Genomic DNA, 24437 nt, shown 5'->3' with positions numbered 1-24437 from the left:
TTTTTTAGTTGACTGTGACGTCGAAAGCATATATTTTTAATTTTCGTTTTCGTTTTAACAAATTGTTATTTTCAGTAAGTCCCGTACTACCAGAACTGAGAAAACTGTGTACCCTGAACAGGGTATATTAAGTTTGCCGCGAAGTTTGTAACACCCAAATGGAAACAACGTAGACCCTATAAAATATATACATAAATGGTCAGCATGATGAGCTGAATTGATTTAGACATGTCCGTCTGTCCGTCCATTCGTCTGTATATACGTAAAATAGTCCCACAGTTTTTAAGCTATCGATCTGAAATTTCACACCTGTCCTTTCCTCACTAAGAAGCTGCTCATTTGTCGGGACGTTATCGGATCACTATAGCATATAGCTGCCATACAAACTGATCGTTCGGAATAAATTGCTCGTATGGAAACCTCTTTCATTTGACGAGGTATCTTCACGAAATTAGATCGGAACCAAGTTATTGTAAAGAATCCTTTGTATTTGTGAAGGGTATTATAGCTTCGGTGCAACTGAAGCTAACGTTTTTTCTTGTTTTGTTATTGAAGAGATCACATTTTTAAGTAGATCACAAAACTCTCATGTGTATTATCTTTACAAAGAGAATAAATTCGTCTAAGCCTCAGATCAGAATTCTCACTTTTATGTCTGGTATAATAAGACTCATAGACTAGAAACTGGCCAATAAATTATTTTACCTCTGTGTTCTTACTGTCTGGTGTTTTGTTTACAAAATTTTGTCGACTTCGGCGGGTCAACACCATCATCACTCAATAAATGGTAAATATGTGTTTTTTGTCTTCTTGATTCCCCACTTTCCATGTAATTTCTGCATTTGTTTGTCACTTTTACTAATGAGAACAGTAATGCGTTCTGAGTGTCAAAATTTGCCAGTGCGTAAAAGATTCAGAATATTTCCAGCTGACGTTCCTTGTTTTCTTCGTTTGTCTTCGCAGAAGTAATGTTTGTTTTGTGTTTTTCATATTGTTCACTTTTTGCTCGTTTCAATTTAAGGACATTTCGCTTCCAAGTCTCTGGCTTTTTCTCACGCTTCCTATTTTGTGGATAGGAGATTCATCTGTGGTTTAAGCCACTGACGAGCTTGGAAGTGGCTGTTATGAAGTTGTGACTATAATACTGCTTATATTGCAAAATCTACAACTGTAACCAGATTGATAAAGTATTTTATAAAACTATATACCTTGCAAACAAACAACGTAAGCAAGTCATCACACAATATTATATGATGGGGTAACTTTCTGACACTAAGGGCCGTTTTCTCAATGTCTGGCTATGCACTTAATCAGAACTTTTTCAGCAACATGTTGAAAAATGATTTTCTGAATATTTGATTAGCAACCATCTGTCAGTTAAGTTCTGGTACACTATACCGAAAGAAGGAGTATTGGTTAGTTTCTAACCAGAACATAAAAAGACAGCTGTCAGCTGTAAAATCTATATGCATAGACGGAGTTCAGACGGGGATTCTTTTGTCGCTCATTCTCATTATTTATTAAGCATATTTGTATTCATATATGCATATTACATACAAAAAAGGGTAACAACATTTAAATATCCGGACATAAGGTAAATACGCGCTGTTGCAATCATGAAAAAAATTTCAAAATGAGAGGGAATGCCGAATTGCGTAGCAGCGAGCTGTTACGGAAAATCACACAAAGCGTGCCGCCCAAGCACGTCTACGAAAACCGGTTTAGGCGGCAAAAAGGGTCCTCGTCTAAACATGCACAAACACCACTCTTGCTCTTTAGTTTTGCTTTATTATGCCATGTGCCCCTGGTAGATGGTAAAAGGTGGCTTATGCTAATATTGTATTGAAAGATCGTATTGTAACGAATGTATTTTACAGCAAGCCCGTACCCAACAAAAATTGTGGGTTACATCACTTTTTTGCTGATAGCCTCAATTATCATATTAGCTTTCACAAAAATATTTCTTGTCGGTAATTAAAGTTGCATTTGCCTTCCAAATGCACAATAACATAAAATAATGCCAGGCAATGCTAATATATCACAGAGGGCGTGAAACTCCAATTCTAAGCTTAAATATTAAAATATATAAATTTGTGCAAATACGTTGGAGAGTATAGCCCTATGACGTCTGTGCAATTGTACTCCCTTCCTTTCTTTGGTGGAAAAATTTGGCCCCAAAAAATATTTTAGCAACTCCATAGCTTCGAGCAGCGTCCTTACCTTTCGTTTCCTATAAACAATTATTATCATTATAGATAGGTAGAAACATTGTTGTAAGATAATGTGTTTCTAAAGGAGGGTGGAAAGTCAATTTTTTTTTATTTTTTGTTTAAATTTAATGAATAACATCTTTGAGCACTTCGGTTGATATTGAATGAAGAAAATATGTTTTCTATAGAATAGTGTTATTTAGGGCAACAAATGGGTAAAATAGGTGTAGACCTTCCTTTAATTCTGCAAACCTATAATAATTGCTTCCGTCTATCTGGCTGACTTTGTACCGTTCATATGGGTTATTGATTCGTAAGAGAACAACTTTAATATTTTGACATCAAAATAATAGTCATGAACGAGGAAGAAGGTTTTGTTCACCAATACTATGAAGGGTTTACAGTACGTTACGAATCCGAGATGTGTACAATCATTCTACAAGTACGGCTAACATCAAAAGTTGTATTCATACGCAACGTCTTTTAAATACACTTTCATTTCATTCACATTTTAATCAACTGCGAAAGTTTACAATACTCGGCTGCACCCAAAATTAGCCCTCTTCGCACTTTACTCGTTTCATAGAGATTTCTAGCGAATTCCTCGGGCAAATGTTATAAAACAAATATTATTTATGCTTTAGTTTTATATACTTTAATTTTATTTACCGTTACAAATAGACATATGTATGTTCTCTATGTAATTACTCTCGACAATGACGCGAAATAGAAAGTATGAGCGAATTAAAACCTAAGTTTCTTATGTATGTATATACAGTATATGTAGTATGTATGTATGTATATAACTAAATGTGTGTTTGTTAATTGTCAATTCAGGAATTGAAATACTAAGAAGTTTACAATAAAATTAATGCAAACTAAAGACAATTATACATTTGTAATTATTGTATGTATTGTAATTGGGCGTTATATTTACGTAAATATTAATACGAACGTTGCCAATGTATACTTTGCGGACACACACGCATACATTTCTATGTTGTGCATCCGTCATGCATATACATATGCATTGTATACTTTGTGTAGATGTAGCAAGGTGTATATAATATGTACAACTAGGATAAAATTCTATTAAAAATATGTACGATGTATGTAATACGAATACAAATTATGTCTGACATACAAATATAAACACAACATGAATGAGTTAAATTAAACTTAATGAAGAAAGCAAGCACAACTCTTCTTTTTTGGGGAACGAAAGAGTGGCTTAACGCTGAATGTTCAAACCACTAACCAGAGGTGCTCCGTAAATGTTACAACTGAAACACTGCAACACAATATTATTCACCTAACTGCCGTTATGTGCTAAATAATCTATGCAAGAAGGTAAGTTGTAATATGGATCAATGAACTAGGAGCTAAGTTGTTCCGGTGTGGTTATCAGTGCGAGTTTTGTTGTCCATACGTTTCTCGAAATCTCTTCTGTATCAACTGGTAAGCGTTATAGACCCTAAAAAAGATTTGAAGAAAAGGAAACGCGTATGAGTTAGGTCAAAGCGATTACACAATGAATGGTGGTCGTAAAGGAATGGGAAACGGACTGAGCATTCAACATTTTGTGCGGTCCTGTATACTAGCATGGAGCGAAAAAAAAATTTTTTTTTCTTATCCTGAAGGTAAAATCTATAGATTTTAAAACAAGAAAATTTTTGGACAAAAAAAATTTTAAACATCTAGAGGCGGCCACTAAGTTTTAAAGAAAATTGAGAGTTAAAATTTTATTTGGACAAGAAAAAACTATTTTTGGTTCAAACTCTTTACATTTATCTAAAAATTACTGGATGTGACGGTTTTTGGCCACAGAAAATTTTTTTAAGTTGATAATTAGCCAGAAGGAGGACTCTTCACACCTTCTAGAACACTTATCAAAAATTTTTTACGAAATAAAAATTTTAACTCGAAACTTTACTTTAAAAGTGGGTGGGCCTCTAGATGTTAACAAAAAAAAATTCTAAACAACGATGAGGCTGTAATAAAAAAAAATATTTTTAGCAAAATTAGTTTCGAGTTAAAATTTTTATTTCGTAAAAAATTTTTGATAAGTGTTCTAGAAGCTGTGGAGAGTCCTCCTTCTGGCTGCCTCTAGATGTTTAAAATTTTTTTTTGTCCAAAAATTTTCTTGTTTTAAAATCTATAGATTTTACCCTCAGGCTAAGCAAAAAAAAAAAATTTGTTTTATCGCACCCTACTGTAAACTGTTAGGAGAATAATACAGTTTTTGAATAAATTCTGTCGTGGCACGTACTTCTCTTTCGCCGCTTTGAATGACTTCTTGCGCGGTTTCTTGTCGACGGTGTCTGTGCCGGCTTCGGTGTTGGGCAGATCATTTGGTGATATCATAGTTAGATTATCTGAAAAGCAATTCAATTCTTAAGTAACTCCAACTCAGCAGTTCATTTCCCCAGTTTGTGTTGGGACTCACTCACCTGGATGGCAGAAGAATGCTATTGAGTGGCGTCCTCGTGTACGTATATGATGTTGCTCCGGTATCACAACACGATGAGGCTGTAATAAAAAAAAAAATTATTTTTGCTTTGGCCCTTATATCAAAATGTTCAGCAATGCTAGCATCAACTGATGCTAACTTGAAATCGTCGACTCTAGTATAAGTCGTATAATTATGCGATTGCAATGTCCTACAATGAACTGTGTTTATAGCTTTCAAGAAATAGAGTTTAGTGCATTATACATACTTATATATATATGTATGTATACCATAGAGTATGTGGTCGCATAATAATTAGATCTTCTTTTCTAATTTAGCGGTCATTAATTTTGCTCAAAAACTTGCGATAAAATTAATATTAAACTAAGATGAAACTGTGCTTACCAATGCAGGATATCTTTCTTTCGTCCATATTGAGAGGATTTCACCACAGTTTATTAATATGGCACCGGGCAGATGACCCACGCGCTGCCACTTTTCACTACCAGGTAATTTCACCTCAAGTCCACCTTCTGAGTCTTGTGCCAATAATGTGAATGTGCCATAATCTGTGTGCGCACCACAGCGTATCATCTCACCATTGGGCAATTGGCGGACGGTGCTGATCTTGTTCTCTTCATTTCCATCCAGTTCGTTAATTTCATCACGCGGATTTGATTCGGGCCGGAAATCAGGCTTATCTGACAAACAACGCTGATAACTGTAAATGCAACTTCCCTTGATAAAATCATTCTTATCATCGGTGTCTTCAATGATGGGGGGATAATACAGGAGACGCAGTGTGGACTCATTGTCGTGGTCACCAGACAGCATGTGTGAGTGCTTCTCGAGGAAGAACGACTGTGGTATGTCGAGGGAGACAGCAAGTGCCTGTAGGATGAAGCGCGAAAGGGCCTTGAAATCCTGTGCCAATGAAGATATATGTTCTGCAAACCCGGGCAACGGTTCCTCAGGTAGATTTGTAGCATTTAATGTGCATATGTTGAAAGCGTGACGTAATTCGGGTGTTTTGCCATCGAAACGTTCAACAGCAGGACGTACGTAACCATGATTATCGTCTCCAGTGCGTATATAAAGCTCCCTTACGTCATTCGGTAGATCAACAAAGTCATCTAGATGATCCCAAGCGGTTTTCAACTAAAAGTACAGAGGTTGTAAGAGGGTTAAATGTTAAGCAAAAGAAAATATATAGGTTTATCTAAATAAAAAATAGTCTCTATTTTCCGCCTAACCTTTTCATCGGAAATACCATGATTTACAAGCAAGCAGAGTCCTTTCTCACTCATACATTTTTGTAACTGGTGACCAACACGATTCACAACTGAACGGACTGGCGCCTCCTCAGTCCCTGTGGTGAGAAAAAGTAAATAAATTTTAAAATATAAAACTATGAAAATAATTTATTATGGCGTTGAGAATGAGAGAACTGAATGGACAGAACCTTAAGCAAGGCGCAAAACACCAATGACAAATTGATTAGAATCATGATTTCCTTCGAATTGTATATATGTATTGCCCATTAAAACGTTTAGTAATAAATTATGTAGATACCTATCAATCAATTTGGTAATTTCACTTGTAGCTATTGAAGCCAATAGCTCAAACCCAACTGAATGGCTTTGAATTTATGACAACACGATCTATCGACGATTGTTGACTTCTGCAGGAACTAAGCCTTACAAACAGAAAAATGCGATACGAAATACAAGCATCTAGGTTGGAAGTGTTATGCAGATCGTTTATTTTATCTTCCTTCTATTATCAATTGAAATTTCCTTGTTCACATTAGTTTTATCAGTATTTTCAGGCCGCTCCATTTAATTATGTGAATATTATGTCTTCCCCACCCTTTAATGAACAAAGGCCATGACAATATTGGCAATGCAAAGGAAAATAATCAAACAACCGATTTCCAACGACTTTCGAAGTAATCAATGACGATTTATATTATTAAACTGATTTTCACAAATAAATACACACACACAGACGTTATGCGTTTAGAAGCTTTCCTCTAGGTATTTTTCCCTACAAGAAACTGCTGATGGGTTCACTAATACACTCACGTTTATTATGTCAGTACTGACGGTCAATTTACCGGCACTGTTGCTGTTAAAAAGAGGCCCTTACGAAGTATATAGTTGCATTATTTAGTACTGTCACCACTGACAGTCAAATGAACAGTAAAATGACTGTCAATGTTTACGACTTTTCCAAAAGCAAATTTTGTATACGACGAAAAGAGAAAGCACACATTTCCATAGGAGTTTCGAGAAGTTCTGAAATACCTATGTAGTTGTTATTCCGTGCGATTAACCAAAAGTGTTGCGGCCTCCTGTGCAATAACTCTTTTTGTGTTAAAAAAAAAAAAAATAAATAACGAAGGCGTTTTCAAATATAGTATACGTAAGTTATTTTTAAGTTTCAAGGAAAATTATATTTTTAGTTAATTTTCATTTTTATTTAGGCATTTTTAAATTCTGAAATATCCATTAACTGGAGGAACAGCATAGCTTTTGATAGGGGCAAGCATGGAATCAAATAAAAATTTCTTTTCATAATTTATTATTAAATATACTTTTTTGTTGCACCCCTTTTTTATATTTATGTATATTATTATAACTTATTTTAATTTAAAGTTTTGAATTTAGTAAAGAAATAAAAATTGAATAATATACTGCGGAAAATAATTTTTCATATTTTTTTTTTGGCATGAGAGTGATCAGTATAGTATGTCACTGTTCTTGTAGGTTTATTTTGCGCGCAACTGAAGTGCTTAAAGTATTGACAACAAAACATAATTTACACAAAATTTACTTTTTGGTTTTAACGTTATACTGCTCCAAAGTGCCACTGTCGTCGACAATAGTTGCAACTGAAAAACTATTGAAATCTGATCGAACCAGAAGAAGCTTTATAAAGACGTTCTGGTAATTGTTAGCAAAGCGGGGAGAGATTTTCATATTATACGAAACAATTTCGATTGCTACCACAGGAGTTTTCTTTATGAAGCTCGTATAACTAAACTTAATGTACAGTCTAACGGTATTTTTTTTATCTGACTGGTGTTTTTCCTATTCATGGAGGTGATAATGAACTGGAAATGATATCAGAAGTGCTCCTATTATTTTTCATTTGCATTGCGATGTTAAAGCAGAACTTGATGTTGCTGTTGCTTGCACTGATTTAAAATGATTTGTTATTTTGCTGATGTTTGGCTATCTAATAAGCTTTATTTGTTTGTTTATTTGCTCTTCTCGTGCGCCACGTCGCACAGTGTCGCGAGTTCCTCAGCAGAGCGGACAAAATAGTTAAAGTGCACCAATGTTGTCAAAATTCATAATATGCACCTCATTTATCGTGGAAAGAAGAAATTCAAAATATATACAACATAAAAAGTAAATTGGTCAACTTCGAAATTTCCACTTTAAAAGCTTTGTAACATAACTAAACACTTTTTGTTTCCACATATATTTTTAATTTGGTTAAGTGCAGCTATAAGCTTTAAATCCCTATTTACGTTTTTTTTCCAAATACAGCATCAACTTTTTCATATTTTGTCCAGCTTGCTATACTGTGCGTCGTTGCTATGGGTAGCTTGATAGCGGCTTTCCGTCTCGTCGTCTCGAGAGAGCAGGAGAGAGTTAGTTTTTGATTAGGAGTTGAAACAACATTCGACTACCTTCTGGAATTGAAAGGATTTACATGGTACATACTTACACACATACATATGTACATATGTATTTATGTACATCCAATCAAAATGAAATAAAGTGGTTCACAAAAGAAATTGAGGCAAGAAGCTTCCAAAAATCCCCAAAAAGAACTAGTTTTGCAGTAGTCAATAAAATGCCTTTGATGCCACTGTTAATTCATAATTACATAGAGGAGTTCTTTCAAACCAGTTGAAGAGTACAATCACCTAACGGACAATATATAATGAAGATATCAGCTAAATGTGTATATTTGTTATTCGGCTGATAACTTCAAAGGGGGCCGATCTCAAAACTGTGACAGAAAATACCGAAAAATCATATACACATACTCATGTACAGCAGTAACAGTTGTACTTAGAAACTGTAGAAAGTTTTTTTTATAAATGTACGTGTGAATACAAAGTAATCAGCTATTTGTGAGTGACTGCGCTGTGAAGTTGGCCTTCAAAGCTTCCATTCCGTAGGTTAATCACACGATAATAGCTGAACAGTTAGCAAGTACGCGAGTGTAGGTACGCGTGCGAGCTGTACCGCGCGCCGCGTCCCTCCCGCCAACACCACCTCATTTCAGACCACGCAGAGTGTAAGTAAACAAAAGGTAGACTTCATTACTTTAATATTTTTCAAAATCTTGGCGGTGGGTAAATGTTTACGGCAAATTTGTTTCTGTTATCATTCGCTCCTTCCAATATTTTTATCAAAATATTTTTCAAAACTTTTTGTTTACTTTCATGATCATGCTTCTTGCAAATTCGAAATCAGTTCTCTAATACTTTTAGCACTAGTTTTGCTACTTATGCGACGACACGTACATATAATATTTGTGTAGTTATGTAAGTAGATACATGTGTCTGTTCCTCTGCGGCGCTTACTAGTTACCTAGTTATTCACATACTCGCACTACCGCTCTTATTTAAATAATTTATTTGCGTGAAAATTCAATTGAAATGCGCTCAATTTGGAATTAAAATTTACATTTATGCGTCTCTTTGTTGTTGTTGCTGCTCTCATTTATCTAGACACAACTCAATTAGTCGGCGTGCAACGCGTTTTCATATACTTACGCATTCGGCGAGCGTTGACTGCAAGCGCGTAATTTATTCAACAACACGACTGACACGAAGACAAAAAAATTTATGCAACTTATTTTCTACAATGCAACACAGCAAATGGCGTTCGGAAGTGGGTAAATTGAATACGAGTATAACCTACAAGCGATATGGCAATAATGTGTCATTGAGTTGTATTTGAATGACTTTTGATGTAAAAGCAAATACTACGAAAATCAAATACTTCACATTCTTTTTGGATTGTGGCGAAACGAACCGCCATGTATGTACTAGAGACTAAAAAAGGTCGGTAAAGTCAATGCAACTGAATACATCTGGTTGAGTTTGAATATACATATGTATGTACGTAGTAAAAATCCTTGAACTTGTAATGCTTTTAAGAAAACTTCAGTAGCGAACCGCAACGGGTATACTTTACATCTTTACATTACAATATGTAATGGAATGTTGCAATATAACGGTATGCATCGGAAAAAAATAGATAATCATTTTGTTTCGCAACTTTATTGTTTGACATAAAACTTAAAAATGTAAGAATGAAAAAATGCATATCTGGGATCGTATGGAAGAGGAGCTTAAGTCGAGTAAAGTTTGTAAACTCTTTTTTGGGAAATTACAGTGAGTTCAAAAAAATAACGCCGAAAACTGGTTTTATTTTTTTGCGAATTAACAATTGACTCGTACAATTCGGTCAGTTTCTTTCAAACTTAATTAATGTATCACGCCGTGCCATGAAATAAGAAAAATTAGTGCTCAGCATAAAAAAAGGTTTTGAAACAGACTTTCTAACAAAGTACCCTACAGATACAAAATGATCGATTAAAAAACTGCAAAGTATTTAAAAAAAGAGTTGTACATTTGTGAGGAGATGGTGTGGCCATTACAGATAAACTGGTAACGTAGATGTCAAGCCAGGGACAGACTTCAGAGGTCTGACATCAAACGCAGCAATACTTTAATCATACCCCTACGTTCACTGAAGTCAGCTGAAATCTTTTATGGCAAAAATAACCATGATAGGATACTGAATGAAGACAATGATCCGTAATATATGTATATTGCTACTTATCGTTAATTTAGATTGGCCATCATAGTCACCAGACGCCAATCCAGTAAAGAATTCTTGGGCCAAAATATCAGTAAAAAACCATTTAACGTCAACATAATATTTCATTCGGCTACTCTAATATATCTGAATGTCGCTTCCTGTAAAATATGCAAAAAATTTAGTTGCAAGTTACCATCAAAGGTGTCAGGCTATAATAGACAACACGGGAGATTGGATCAAGTATTGAATAAACGTTAGCTATAACAAAACAATGTATTTTCTATAATTACAACATTTTTCTTTGAAAAACGAAGACTTTATTTTTTGACGAAGATCGATTGCATTTCCATTGACAGACGAAATACTGCTGTTCAAAATGATACTGTCAATTATTTGAAAGTAAACTGCATTATTAAATAAGCACGCACACACGAACATGCCAATTCATATAGATGTATGTTTGTGTGTTGACAAACCAATAAATAATGAAAAATATGGAAATTGGAAATTGCGCTTTAAGTGATTTAGAGTATATTTTCCGGCGCTGATGTAACGCCAACTAATTGCAGTAAATATGGAGTAATGTGTTTATGTGTCATCACTGCGTTCACGTGGTAAAAACTATCTCAAATAGATGAGTACAAAGCAAGTTGACATAACAAACGCCACGGCGGTGATAATGAAATGTCAATAGTAGGTTGTGATTAATAAATAATGCATAATACAATAACCGTTTTTTGCTTGAATAAGCATGGTGGAAGTGCAACACTCAAAACAACTCGAAAATTGAATAATGACGAGAAAAGAGCGTTGGTGACTCTGACAGGAAGTGATAAACGACCAGCAAAGAAAGCGGGTCGTGTGACCAGGCATTTGCGAAGAAAAAGTCAAACTTTTGGGAGCCTTATTGCACAATAACGTTTACGTTATCAAAATCTGATAACGAATGTCTAAATGGCAAAAACAATTAATGATATTTATTAATAGAAATGTGAAATAATTTCCCCAACTGTTTGACTCACTGTTAACAAGGGCCACCACAAAAAACACGCCTAAATTGAGTGTAACGAAGTGAAATATGAGAAACTTTTAATGAATAATGAAAAAATGCACGAGCACTTATGAGCGTATGGACGAGCATGTTGGAGTATGTGAAGCAATGTTGATTAATTTAAGTCCAGATGTTGATAATTTTTAATAAAATTGGTTTTGAAATAATAACATTGCATATTTCTAGAGACGACTGACATATAAGAGAATTTTTACGTATGTGAGTCTCAGTTGATAGGCAAATAAAGGTATAATCATTATTTGGATGAGCAGTACACAGTGCGTGAAGAATGTGAGGTGATGTGATCGGTGTAATTACTTAAGACTTGTACCATGGTTGATAAGTACACACAAAGAACTTATTAAGGGTTTACCTTTAGACTTAGAGACCAAAACAAGGAAAGGATAGGGAGACTAACTAGGTTTATATAGCAGATCGGTAGCAAAGATAATCGTCCGATATACGTACATACATATGTATGTAGAGAACTCAAACAAACAGTTTACGCAAATTTTTCTTTAGATAGTTGTGACAAATTCAGTCGGCTAAGCTCGTTGCCTTAAGTAAATCTCTTTTTTTTTTTGACTCATAAAATCCTCGGAAAGTAAAAGGTTTTATTTTAGGTTTTTGTTCCTAAGAGGTTACTGATATGTGGTCATTGCACTAATAAAAACTGCCCTTGACTACATATTGCACATATTGTATGTATGTATGTAAGGGAGCTATGAACTTAAATTTAAATTAATGAATGCAAAAACGGCAATAATAAAATCACATACATACTATATAATAAATAGTAGTCACACGTCGGCGACATGTGATGGATGAGTGATTAACGGATGGATAATTTGCACACCTGCATCAAAAATACCTAAGTACGTACACACGAATATGAGTTCTGAGCTTGAACCTTTATTGCCAATTTACACTCTCAAAGTGTCGCCATAAATTATACGGACAATGAACAACGCTATTAAAGATAAAAAGCGCTTTGTCATCTATTTTTCCAATGATTAATAAAACATCGAATTAACAAATTATTCTCCATCAAAATATGATTGAGTGTCAACGGTGGTTTCAGTATTGCCGAATCTGGCGAACAAAAATACACGCACAGTGAGTGAGTTTCCGTTGCGAGCCAAACACCTGATGCAATAAATAACAAATTAATGAAAGAAGAAAACATAAACGCTTCAAAATAAAATATCGTCTATTAAGATAAAAAGCCAACACAGACGCAGCTACCCTACCTAGGCGCCAATAACAAAGAAACATTTCAAATTTCGCATGTTCCGTTACTTTATTGGAATTCCCATTAAAAATTATTGGATTTTTCATGTCTCATAGAAAAATGTATGGCATTGAAATGAGGAAAATCACACTCGTATTCCGGAATTCCAAAAAATTTAACCCTAGTCCAAGTGTGCGAACATTCTTATGAATGTACATACATACATATGTATATAAGTAAACCAATGTGTGCAGATATTTTATATGATTTTATTTGCGTTCTTTCCACTTTTTAATTTTTTGTCCATGTGCTTGCTCAGTCTTGTTGCTTTACTCATTGTACATTGTGTTTGTGCACAATTTTTGTTTTTTGTTTACTTTGTACAGTCAAAGCTTAATTGCACACAAACAGTGATAAGTTAATTGCGGACTAGAGCAGGCGAAATAAAAAAGTTCGGTTCAAATTCTTAAATAAAAACATAAAATTTCAAAGAATCGAACAAAAAACGCAACCACAAAGCCAAACTGGTCAGATTAATAAGTTCATTATTAAACCAGAAACTTGTGAAAGATTAATAGCGTTTTCCTTTCTCACAAAAATGTTGCATTTATTCTGCCCTATGCCCGGTCTGTCAAAGTTGCATGTTCTTTTCTTAAAATGTTGCCTTCTAACCTGAGAAAAGTGCAACATTTTCTTCCCTTATTCGTTTCTGATAGTAATTTAATTTTTTTTTTTTCTACTTTTTCTACTAATCATAATGAATCGATCAGTTTTATATAGCTCAATAATAGATATTGCAAATGAGTTGGTTGGAATTTTTTTGTTCTTTTGTCAAAATATAACATTTATGTATTTTTGCCATTTAATGAGGCAGAATTTTTAACGAGAAAAGAAAATGCTATAAGATTAAAAACAAATAGGAAAGGGCTAAGTTCGGCTGTAACCGAGCATTTAATTCTCTTACAACTTGCAAGGAGCAAAGCCGGAGAAATACCTTCAGGTGTTGGCAAAACTTTATATTAAGAAAAGTAGAAAAAAGGTTCAACTTCATTGCTCGACGAAATAGTGAATGGAATGTCATTTATATAAATATAAACATATACTTGTATATGCAGTAGTCAGTCAGATGTTTCAAAAGCGCGAATATCAGATATATGGGGGTTAAGGAAAGTTTTCTCCCGATTTCATTCATTTTAGGCACAAAGACACGCTTTATCTATTTCATTAAAACAACTAACACATTGGCCAATGTGTGTGGATAAAGTCAACTGGAAGTTCTAAAATCTTTATATTAGGTATATTGGGGCTAAGAGAAGTATTGATCTGATCCAACCCATATTTAATACAAGGGTATATTATTTTCCGAATTTCAATTATATGTACATATATCTCACATATTTTTGGCAAAAAGTCAGCCATAGACTCTGGGATCCACATTTCCGATATCTGGTATCTAATTATGGTCCGATTTTGACAATTTTAGACCTGACATACTTAAAAAGAAATATTCGTGCAAATTTTTATCCCGATATATTAGTTAGTGCTTGATTTGTATACTGGAAAGTGAAAAAATCAGATAGAATTAACAGTTGTGTTATATAGCACATTGCGCACTGTTACATGGAAATATCAAAATAATCTATGTCCCGAATTTGGTTGAAATTGGTGGAGTAGGTTCGGAGACATGTATTGTAACTTCACCTAAATATGGGCGTTGCCACGCCTATTGTCAAATTTTGACCCCTGCTCTATAAAGCCCTTTTATGTCATCTCGGATGTCAAATTTTATGTCTCTAACGCATTTCGTAATTCATTTATCGCAGATTTAGTAGTTTTTAACAAAACCTTTACATGAGGAGTGGGAGTGGTTATCATCCTATTTTCATGTTTTCGCAAGAGGTGTCGAAATAATATGTTCTTTGCAAATTTGGGTGATATAGCTTGAATATTTTGAGAGAAAGGTTTTCAAACCACAGGTGCCCCTCATTATTGCGATTTGTTGTATCAAATTACGGTTTTGTATCTTAATTTGCGGGTAAGTTATGGCAGCTTATAGGTTTTCGATTAATGGCGTTTTGTGGGCGTGGCATCTACGAACTCCTTCTCACTTTTTTGCCAAGGAACATTAAGATAGCTCAATTTTTACTCAAGTTATCGCTTGCAAATTTTGTTGTAAGATGGAATTAAGAACAAATCTACATCAGTTGACGTCATAGTGACTCTCTATCCTTTACTAAAAGATGGGACTCATGCCCGAAGTGTTCGATGCAAAACAAAGTGAACGCAAGTAATCCTACGTAACATAATATGTGTACTCAACGCAGTCCATTGCTCGCGGATATAAAAATTCAATAACAAAGTCATACGTCATCAACTGGTGCGAATACGGCAATACAAGTTTGTTAAAACATATTTTTGTTTTACCTTAAAATTAAGTGAATTTCCTGAATCAGAATAAATGATCGCGAGTGCGCAAATGTTGTGTACTTTTTAATACCCTAAAAAAGAGGTGCGTTCTGTGGAATGTTAAAAAAAAGAAACAAAAAAAAAACCAATTAGATGCATATACGTATGTGTGTACATATGTTCATACAAATATTATTTTTGATACTTTTAACGATAATTTCTTTCGTCTTGGCATGATCGCGATTTCACATTTCTCTTGTTTATTGAGGCTTAACAAGTTTGACTAATTCAAATGATTCACAGTTAGAAGTTTGACATTTGTTGTCAGTCAACAACAACTAACTTTCCAGGCACGTAAAATAATGATTTCGTTCGTTTTTCTATAAAATTCCATAAAAACTTTAAATATCTTTAAAATTAATTGGTAGACATAATGCAGTACAATTCATGCCAAGGCCACAATTCTAACACAGTCGGCTGAATAAGCGCCCGCTCAGGGGGAAGCCAAGCGCCTTGGTACGGCTGGTTCAAAACAAAGGCAATTGAATTAGCTACGTCACAAGTTTAATTAATTTCTGCTTATTTGTTTAATGTGAATGCTAAAGCTGACTCGATATGTATGTAGGTATAGCACAAATTGTAAGCACATATGTATACATACATATATTTAATAATAGATAGCTTTATCAGCCTTTAAATGTGTGTGTGTATGCGGTTTTGAAAACAATCAGATCGCTGAACAATTTCAGTTGGGGAAATCACTAGCGAGGAACTTCAATGGAAGCCGAATTTAACCGTAAGTGATTTTGCTAGTTTTATAATAAAATGTTTTATTATTTTTAGCGCAAATTTTATTTACAGCTTAATTTAGTTGTTTCGAATTCAAAGCCTTGGAAACCCCCTCAAAAGTAGCATCGCTCTTAAATGAGTCAGCTTAAATACTAGAAAAACTAAACTGGTGAGTTTGTAGGAAAAGAACGGGCTTCAAATAGCTACTGGCACTCAATATTTACATACAACTCTGGCAAGTATTTATAGAAAAGTGTATGTCTAAAAATAAATTGTAAAATGAAAAATGTAAGGGCAAACATCTATAGGGGTTTTAAAGAATATGAATATACGAAAAATACGAAAATATTCGTATGCGATTTTGTTTCTTCAATTGTTCGTCATTTGTTTTCAAAAAGTGTATGAGGAAACTATATAAAACTGTAACCCAACAAATAAAATAAATCTAAAACACTTGTGTTGTTATTATATATTCGTACCTGATCGCAACTTGGCCTCGAATTAAGTCAAGTGGAAGGCAGTGCCGATAACATTTTTAACTGGGTACACAGCATGCAACTATACATACTTATATGTTTGCCTTAATAGAAGAATAAATTAATTGCAGTGGATATTTACTAAAAACATAAACATTTAAACCAGAGTTCAAGGAGAAGGAATTTAAAGCCAAGATGTTTCAGAGTTTTCAAAAGAGGGAGATAAAACACAGTCACCGCAAAAACAAATTATATTATATTAACATACTGGATCGTGAATTTTATATTAATGTTGTCATCGACGTATATACCATAGACTACTGACCGATTTTAGTAAAATTCAATACACTGTGTCCAGTTTGAACCAACTTAAAAAATAGGATAGTAAATATCTTAATTATATTAACATTAAAACAATTCATAAATAAATAAAAATATATTTCTAAACAGCAAGATTTTTCCGAAATTCAAAAAAAAAATATTTGTCCTTTTCAAAATTAAACCTCAAGTACAATCACTTGGATTCTTATATCGGCAATAACATATTTACCTTTATTCGTAAATAATATTTGCACTGTATTGAATAGTTTCTTATATGGAAATATGTATGTACAATACATATGTATGTATATCGAAATTAAAAGGATTGCTGAGATCGGGTATTGCATTAGTTATTGCTTTTTTATCTATTTTGAAGTAGTTTCAAACTGCTATATTTATGACCGAGATCTGGCAGGTGCCATCTCGTTGAACATAGATATACGCAAACTGCCAGTTATTTGCATGGATGGAATGACAATCGGATGCCTAGTCGGTGTATGATATAACTAATTGAATGCTATGTATGCGTGTATTCGCAATAATATAACTAATTACAGATTCATAAGTGCATATGAATGTATGTATGTGTGTGTGTAGTCAAAAATAGATACTGAGAGTTTGCATTGAAATGGAATATTCTATTCAAACGATTGCTAAATGGTCCATTGAAAGTATGGATAGCTTCAAGGTAATGGCGGCAACATGCAATTACAACAACCACACAAGCAGAGTTCCTAATATTTTCATATAAATGCTTAGGTATAAATACATAGACATACATATATAACGCTTACCGCAATGAGCGAGATCAATTATCGGCACCAGACCCTTGGTCAACAATGTATCCACTTTGTCATCATTCGCTTTTGTTTTCAACATTTCTGTTGTACTTTGTTTGTCTGTTTGTTGTTTTGTACTTTGCTCTTGGTGCTATTACGGATGCTGCTGCTGTTGTGAGACGACAATCACCAATCGCCGCTGACTCTGGCCAGGTTGCTGACTGGTTGCTTTGACTAATTATTTGTTAAGCCGACAATGTGAGCACGAGCAGGGCACATTGACGGGAGGTGCTGACTGGCATATAAATGCTATAATCGTTGTAATAGTTGCTGACCGCTGCCTTGGGATGGCTCAACTGCACTGCGGATAGTTTCGACGCGGCGAGGCAATTATTCGTGCTGCTTATCGCTGCTTATATTGCAACTGCTGACTTGGTGGAGAACTTTTTCGATTTGAACTGGTGGATTATTGCATTATATAGCGTGCGTGGATGTTTTGCAAGTTCTTTCTTCTCTTCTTTTTGTTTCTCTTTCAGCTTTGTTGCTTTGCAGTATTTTGTTTTTGTTGTTTATCAATTGCGTGGCAATAGCTGTGAAATGACGCACATATGTACATATGTAATCGGGGTTAAGAACTTGATTTACTGAAAAATATTTGAGTATAGTGTATGCAATAAATATAATACTGCTGGTAAATAAAAAACACTGACAGTTCGTCGGCGAAAATTAAATCAATTTAATAAGCAGCCTAATTATTGGCAATTGATGTATCTGGAATGTCCGGTAAACAAAGCAAACTGCTCAATGAAAATAAGAGGTTTCCAAAAGCAGCTCCAATAATTAATAATGGTTAGGGTTGTACGTATGCAGGCATATATATGTATATGCCAAGCGATCGAGTTTGTCACTAAAAGCGTCCTCCATACATATGTATGTACTTATCTCGAAAACACACTCACAAACGATGCCCTTCATTTATTTATCTGACTTCATTTTAAACAACTTGCATTATTTCATGTTACCGTAATCTTAAAAATGTAGTGTGTCTTCTCTCTTATTGATTCATTAATTCACTGTTAACTCTTTTCGGATATCGGAGTATCTTTACTGCTATTCCGTTTACTACGCGATGGCTGACTTTTTACGACTGGCACACGCTCGTCACGAAAAATTCGTGCTTAACGGTGTGATTGAGATTATTTTACTTTTATTTGTTTATTATTGACTGTTTTTGTTATTTTTGCTTTCATTATCACTAACCACAGCAGAGCACTCAGTTACGCGCGCGTTCAGCGCTTCCCGCTACGACACAGATGAGCGTGCAGCTAGATGAAATGCATGCACACACACACATATGTACGTGCATGTGTATGGGTTTGAGAATGAGCGGAAATTTCGAGTGATCATCACGGTTTGCGACACACGGCGCCAGTGATAAGCGACTGCTTTGACTCTGAGAAATTGATAATTCGACTGAATTGCTAGGTGATCGCCATTAAATAACTATATACCATATGTGTATCTATATGTTCATGAAAGTAAGTACATATACATAAGCATGTGTAGCAAGTTCCCCTCAGAGATTAAACAAATTGTACACGGAAAGCGAGCGTTCTTTGTGAGCGCATTCACGAGTCGATTCCTCGATCAGACGGTCTTCTGAATGATCGCTCGGCTAGTTTGTGCACCAACAATTTGATGTTATCTAACACACATACACAAATATATAGATACTTATGCAAATGCGTTCGTAATGATCTACGCGTCTACGGCGGTGACGATCACGTAAATTCACCGTTTTGCTTACTGTTTTCATTTTAGGTGTGTACATAACATAGATTCGTTGCCTTTTTTGCTTTTAACTTTTCGTACTTGCCCATATTGACACGGTATTCATTGTCATCTATATTTTTATTCAATCTTTCAATTAGAGCAATTTGTATCTCTGTCACATCTCTACGGAAATTCAATGAAAAATAATATTAAAATTATATTCCTATTGAATTGTTTCTGTACTCAGTCATCTTTAGCGACGTTTCTAACTTAATTTGCGGTCAAATGTGCCAAATAATAAAGAGCCAAAAAGTAGAGCTCAACGGGGCTTTATACACCCGGAACAAGGTCGTGCATTAAATTAGTAATAAATATTTGAAATTTCTGCTTCGGTAACGAATAAGAGAACTTTTAATTAGCTAGCATATCATACTTAGATCCACTATCCCGTGAGATATAATAGGAAGAATAATACATACATATAAGCGTTTTTCCAGTTTTGTAATTCAGAAACATTAAAAAAAAATTCTATAATTAATTGAGTAAAATTTTACACAGGGAGTTATATAGGAGGTCGAGCTATTCAAATTCAAAACATAGACATACAGTGGTATCAAAATTTTGAAGTACAACTGCCCTTCTGTTATATGATCCAGGCATAAATCAATCTTTTGATAATTCCGTTATGTTGTTTATTAGCACAGTTATAGCACCCTTACGCAACAGGTTGTGGTCTGGTAGAAATACTTGTTTGACAAATGACACAAAGAAAATTGTGATAACCGCATTAGCACTTTTACACCTAGGCACAGAGTAATACACTAACGAACAAGCGAGAACATTTGAGACTCCGACCAAAGTAAGTATGAGTCAATATACGAGAGTAGTCACAATGTAGGTACATATGTATGTACATCTATCATGTGGTTGGAGCGTGGAAGGGGACTCAATTTTTAGATAAAATGTGTATGTATGTGTAAACTTTCCCGCTTAATTGAATCCGGCTAATTGGTATTGAAATTTGTGTTATTGAAAAAAAATATACTTTTAATTTCCCCCGGTTAATTCCACAAAAAACTTTCGTTAAAGAAAATAATCTAGCTTTGCCGCACAAACATATTTCACAGCATTTGTGATAAGCAGCAATTGACATCTCTGTAAAGTAATTGAAAACATACCTATGTTTATTGGAGGTATTTTCGATGGTGCTGATGTTGAGGAGCAAGCGAAAGGAGATGATCCTCCAAAGCCTCCTTCAGTTATCGAAGTTTTAAAATATGTACACACAAAAACTTCAAACATATTTTTTTTCAGAAAACAAATTTTTGTATGAATTAGGGAATATGGAATCACATATTTTACGTGGATTGAACAATAACAGAAAAAAATTATAGACTCCTTTAATTAACATTTTAAAAATGTAAGCAACGATCTCTTTATTTGTGAATGCGAGTGCTGCATATACATACATACATATAAAATAACATAATATAAAATGTTCTTGTTCCTTAAGTTAATTTTTTTATAACAATGATCTCTTTTTATTCCTTATATTGTTTCGGTTTAAAGTTAAAAATATTATTTAAATATCATTACTAAAACCTAAATAAATAAAGTGCACTCATGAACTTTTTTTAAATTTGTTAGATTGTTCAATTAAGTGGGATTCCAGTAATTGAACGAATTGTTCAATTTAACGAGTATCCGTTGATTGATTTCCCGGTTAATTGAACCAAAAAATTGCAATTTTAGAAGTGCAATTATCCGAGGGATACTGTACCTATGTACATATTTTTTGATGCGTTTGCAGCAAAATGGAAAAACTGAATAGTAAATGCTTCAGTTTTATCTAGATCGCATTTTCCTATCCATAGTTCAAAGAATGATATGGGGATTAAGTGGAAGTTTTGCTTTTGTTCGGTTTACAAGTGTTGCTATTGAGAGAAGGCAGCTGGTATCCAAATTTAACTTTCTCATCTTTAATTTCTCTCCCTTCTTGTTTTACTAAAGCTATGTTCAGACAGTGCAGCTCTCGTTGGTAACTCGGTAAGTTTTTAAGAGGCAGCGGCAAGCGATATTTAATGAATGACCCATAGAGGAAATACTATTTTAGACAATCGTTTGAATTTGAACCGAATCGCGACCATTAGCAAAGACACCTTTTTTATTATTAAACGGGTTGAGGATCGAATACAGATCTATCACAACTGCCGTCGCTTTATCATAGCAAAGACAAACAAGATAACTGTGATGTGATATGCGCAGTTAACTATCATGAAATAAGCGCGTGTTCAAAAACTTAACCACACATAATATTTTTAAGTTTTTACCTAGGTACATATGTATACATATGTATCATGAATGTGGTTGCTATTGGGAAGTTTTCGTAGAATATTACTCATATTTGTTGGTGCCCAGTAAACCGCCCATTAAAGATAAATATAACTACAATACAATCAGTTTTCTGTGTTTTTATTTGAAGCTATGTAACTGAACTGCCGTGACGCTCACCTCCATAATAACGGTATACTTCAATTGATATTTACCTAAATCAGCACGAATCAATGAACCCCAAACCCAAATATAATCTATAATCACAATTTTTACTATATTTTTCGAAGGCCAAATAAAACAAAATCAAGCAGAACTGTTAACATTTAAGGTGAGGTGAGGTGTGATTAACATTTGCCGCTGATAAATGGAAATGGAAAATGGAAAGAAATCAGGTAAATTTTGGAACATCGAATACAATCCACTCACTCACACATACATATGCACATTACCAATGTGCATATTGCACGACTTGCTTATTGCGAAACATATTAATCATGAAACACTTAACTTTATTCGTGTCTACAGTTCGAGCATCCGAATTTGAAACAAAGGCGGTCTGTGTACCTACCACCTCAACTGTACTTATAGAGTGGCTGTGGCTATATCTGTTAGATAACTCAGAGGCGAGAACACGGTTTCTCTGGAGAAAAGGTTAAATAAGCAAATCATTTTATAAATCGATGACTAGAACTAGTCAATGAGACAACAAGCATGCACATAAATGCACTTTGTACACTTTCGTAAAAATCCGAATACGTAAGAGAGCATATGGAAAAAGAGAGAAAACCGAGCAAACGAACAATCCCTATGATCACATTGGAGGGGAGGAAAACTGAGGGCTAACAAAAACATAAAACCTCCATTAAAAATACACACTTCCACACCGTACCGAGATTACTAATGAGCCAAGTAGGAGGGACATGAAAACAGCTGCACTCCTTTAAGCAGATCCCTAAATAATAACAATCGATATCAAGCGGGGCGTCAGCGGTGTGTCTACTGACGGCGTTTTCGAGGGCGCATGAGTAAGCGACTTTCACCGAACTGTTCAAAAAACACATATCCATACATACATGCATACCTACATACATATAAACAATCATGCACTAAATGAGTTAATATGATTATTTCTGCAACGATTTGTCACAGCTAAAATCCCGGCGCAGTGCCGACCCCCGGCCTTTAAAACTCCTATTCAATCACGCTGCTTGCACATGATACTTGTTTGTTGGGCGTTTGTCAACTCGTTTTCAGTCTTAAAATAAACTGCTACTTGGAGCGACGAGATCCCGATTGTCGAACAGACTCTCCAGCCACTATCAGCCAACCGCGTTGTTGGTGGCCAACACGCAGACGTGGCGTGCCAATCGGAATATTTAGTTCAGTATCTGCCGCCGCAGCAGAAACTCAACAAGCGAAAAATAAATGAAAATGAAAAGCAACTTCGGCGCCTCTGCGACCACAGGCTCTGCTACCATTTGAATTCTTCTACTTGCTACTTCCAAGTAGTGCAGGTTTAAAAATAGAGTTTCAACACCAGCATGCTGCATGTAAAAGCCTGCTACTCTAGCTATTGCACTGCAATAATTCTTCACATTTCATATCAATTAACACATCAAATTTGTTTTTGTTCAAATTGGTCGAATTGACGAAAGTGCATCAGACGTTTACGGGTGCCAATATATGAATAAAGCCAAATTTATGCAAATAATAAAAACGGAAATTAGAGAGAAAAAATTAAACTCACTTCACTCCACAAATGCAAACAAACAAACGACGAAATGACACCAGCAACAACCAGAGGCGGAATTAAGGCGAAACGGCGGTATTGCGTAGAAGGATTGGACCGCGAGCGCGATCACTTCGACGGAACAAGATGGCAACAACTTTAGCGCTGACAATTTGAACGTCGCGAACACACTGTGGACTGTGTAAACGAACAATCGAAAAAACGATTCAACATATGGCAGAACTCACTGTACGCGTGAGATTGTTGAACTCGAAGCGGCACACTACCAAGGATGACATGATGCGAGACTCTCTCATTTTCGCTGATTTTTCTGTTATTCTCTTTCCCTGATTATTAAAATCAGGGAATTTCGAACAGCTGATGTTAAAAAAGGCGGGATGCCAGAAATAAACCCGCTAAAAATAGCTAACAAAAGCAGTGCGAAAAGAAATTTCAAGGAACGACACAAATACTTTTGAATAACGTGCAACTAAATATTATTTGTTAATTTAATTTAAAACGTTCAATATAAAACCATGACCTTTTTTTATGACTTGTATTGTTGCTTTGTTATAATTTTTTTTATTTATATGCTATTTTTTTATGTTATGTGATTTTTTAAAAATTTTATTATGTAAATACAAGTATATAGGGATGTATATGCGTTATATAGGCCTACTCGGGGACGGAGCACCTTAAAATAATATCGAAATGCAAAATACCCCCAAGTTTTTTTTATAATACCCAATCCATTTTCGTTCGACAGTGGCATGATTGGCAAATGTTATAAAAAATGTGGGTTTTGACAGCTCTCTCTCGATTCAAAGAGTCTCGCATCATTTCATCCTTGACACTACTCCACTCTACAACATCGTCCCCAACACTGGCTCCACATATACGAGGAAGAGCTGAAGCAACAATTTAAACGTTTCCGTAAAAAACTGCACACTTGCCATCCCGGTATTTTCTGTACGTGTGTGTGTTGCTCCCCGGTATTCTTTTGTTTATTTTGCACTTGGCAGATCAGTAAGCACGGT

General features: G+C 34.8%; 1 protein-coding gene and 2 long non-coding RNA genes across 11 annotated transcripts; 2 read left to right on the top strand and 1 right to left on the bottom strand.

Annotated features, from left to right (window-relative positions):
* Nucleotides 1–2839: 2839 nt before the first annotated feature.
* LOC106616157 (uncharacterized) lies at nucleotides 2840–23685 on the bottom strand. 8 transcript variants are annotated; one of them, XM_070106135.1, is made up of 7 exons: nucleotides 23419–23685; nucleotides 17565–18208; nucleotides 5913–6028; nucleotides 5065–5817; nucleotides 4661–4739; nucleotides 4480–4585; nucleotides 2840–3684 (listed from the first exon to the last, which is right to left on the bottom strand). In XM_070106135.1, exons 2-7 carry the CDS (start codon nucleotides 17662–17664, stop codon nucleotides 3615–3617), a joined length of 1224 nt encoding a protein of 407 aa, XP_069962236.1. In that variant the 5' UTR covers nucleotides 17665–18208; nucleotides 23419–23685; the 3' UTR covers nucleotides 2840–3614. The 8 variants fall into 8 exon arrangements, with proteins under 8 accessions (XP_069962236.1, XP_069962234.1, XP_036213400.2 ...); XM_070106133.1 differs by having other exon boundaries at nucleotides 17565–18154; XM_036357507.2 differs by having other exon boundaries at nucleotides 17580–18154.
* LOC118679899 (uncharacterized) lies at nucleotides 15897–16441 on the top strand. The gene is made up of 2 exons (XR_004975442.2): nucleotides 15897–15995; nucleotides 16061–16441. It is a non-coding gene; the product is annotated as an uncharacterized lncRNA (long non-coding RNA).
* Nucleotides 21186–22812, top strand: LOC118679901 (uncharacterized). Of its 2 annotated transcripts, XR_004975446.2 has the most exons (3): nucleotides 21186–21861; nucleotides 21959–22063; nucleotides 22197–22812. It is a non-coding gene; the product is annotated as an uncharacterized lncRNA (long non-coding RNA). The 2 variants fall into 2 exon arrangements; XR_004975445.2 differs by having other exon boundaries at nucleotides 21186–22063.
* Nucleotides 23686–24437: the final 752 nt, after the last annotated feature.

The sequence above is a fragment of the Bactrocera oleae genome, chromosome 2 (assembly GCF_042242935.1).
Source record: "Bactrocera oleae isolate idBacOlea1 chromosome 2, idBacOlea1, whole genome shotgun sequence".
In the NCBI taxonomy this organism is placed as follows: Eukaryota; Metazoa; Arthropoda; class Insecta; order Diptera; family Tephritidae; genus Bactrocera; species Bactrocera oleae.
Note: the sequence above shows the minus strand (reverse complement) of the source record. Positions and strands in the feature narration are given on the sequence as shown.

Excerpts from the sequence above, each read along its gene's own strand:
- LOC106616157 (XM_070106135.1), bottom strand. The coding sequence starts at position 17,664 with ATGTTGAAAACAAAAGCGAATGATGACAAAGTGGATACATTGTTGACC. Across the intron at positions 4,740-5,064 it reads AAGAAAGATATCCTGCATTG|CCTCATCGTGTTGTGATACC; the intron begins GTAAGCACAGTT and ends TTTTTATTACAG. Across the intron at positions 4,586-4,660 it reads AGCATTCTTCTGCCATCCAG|ATAATCTAACTATGATATCA; the intron begins GTGAGTGAGTCC and ends ATTGCTTTTCAG.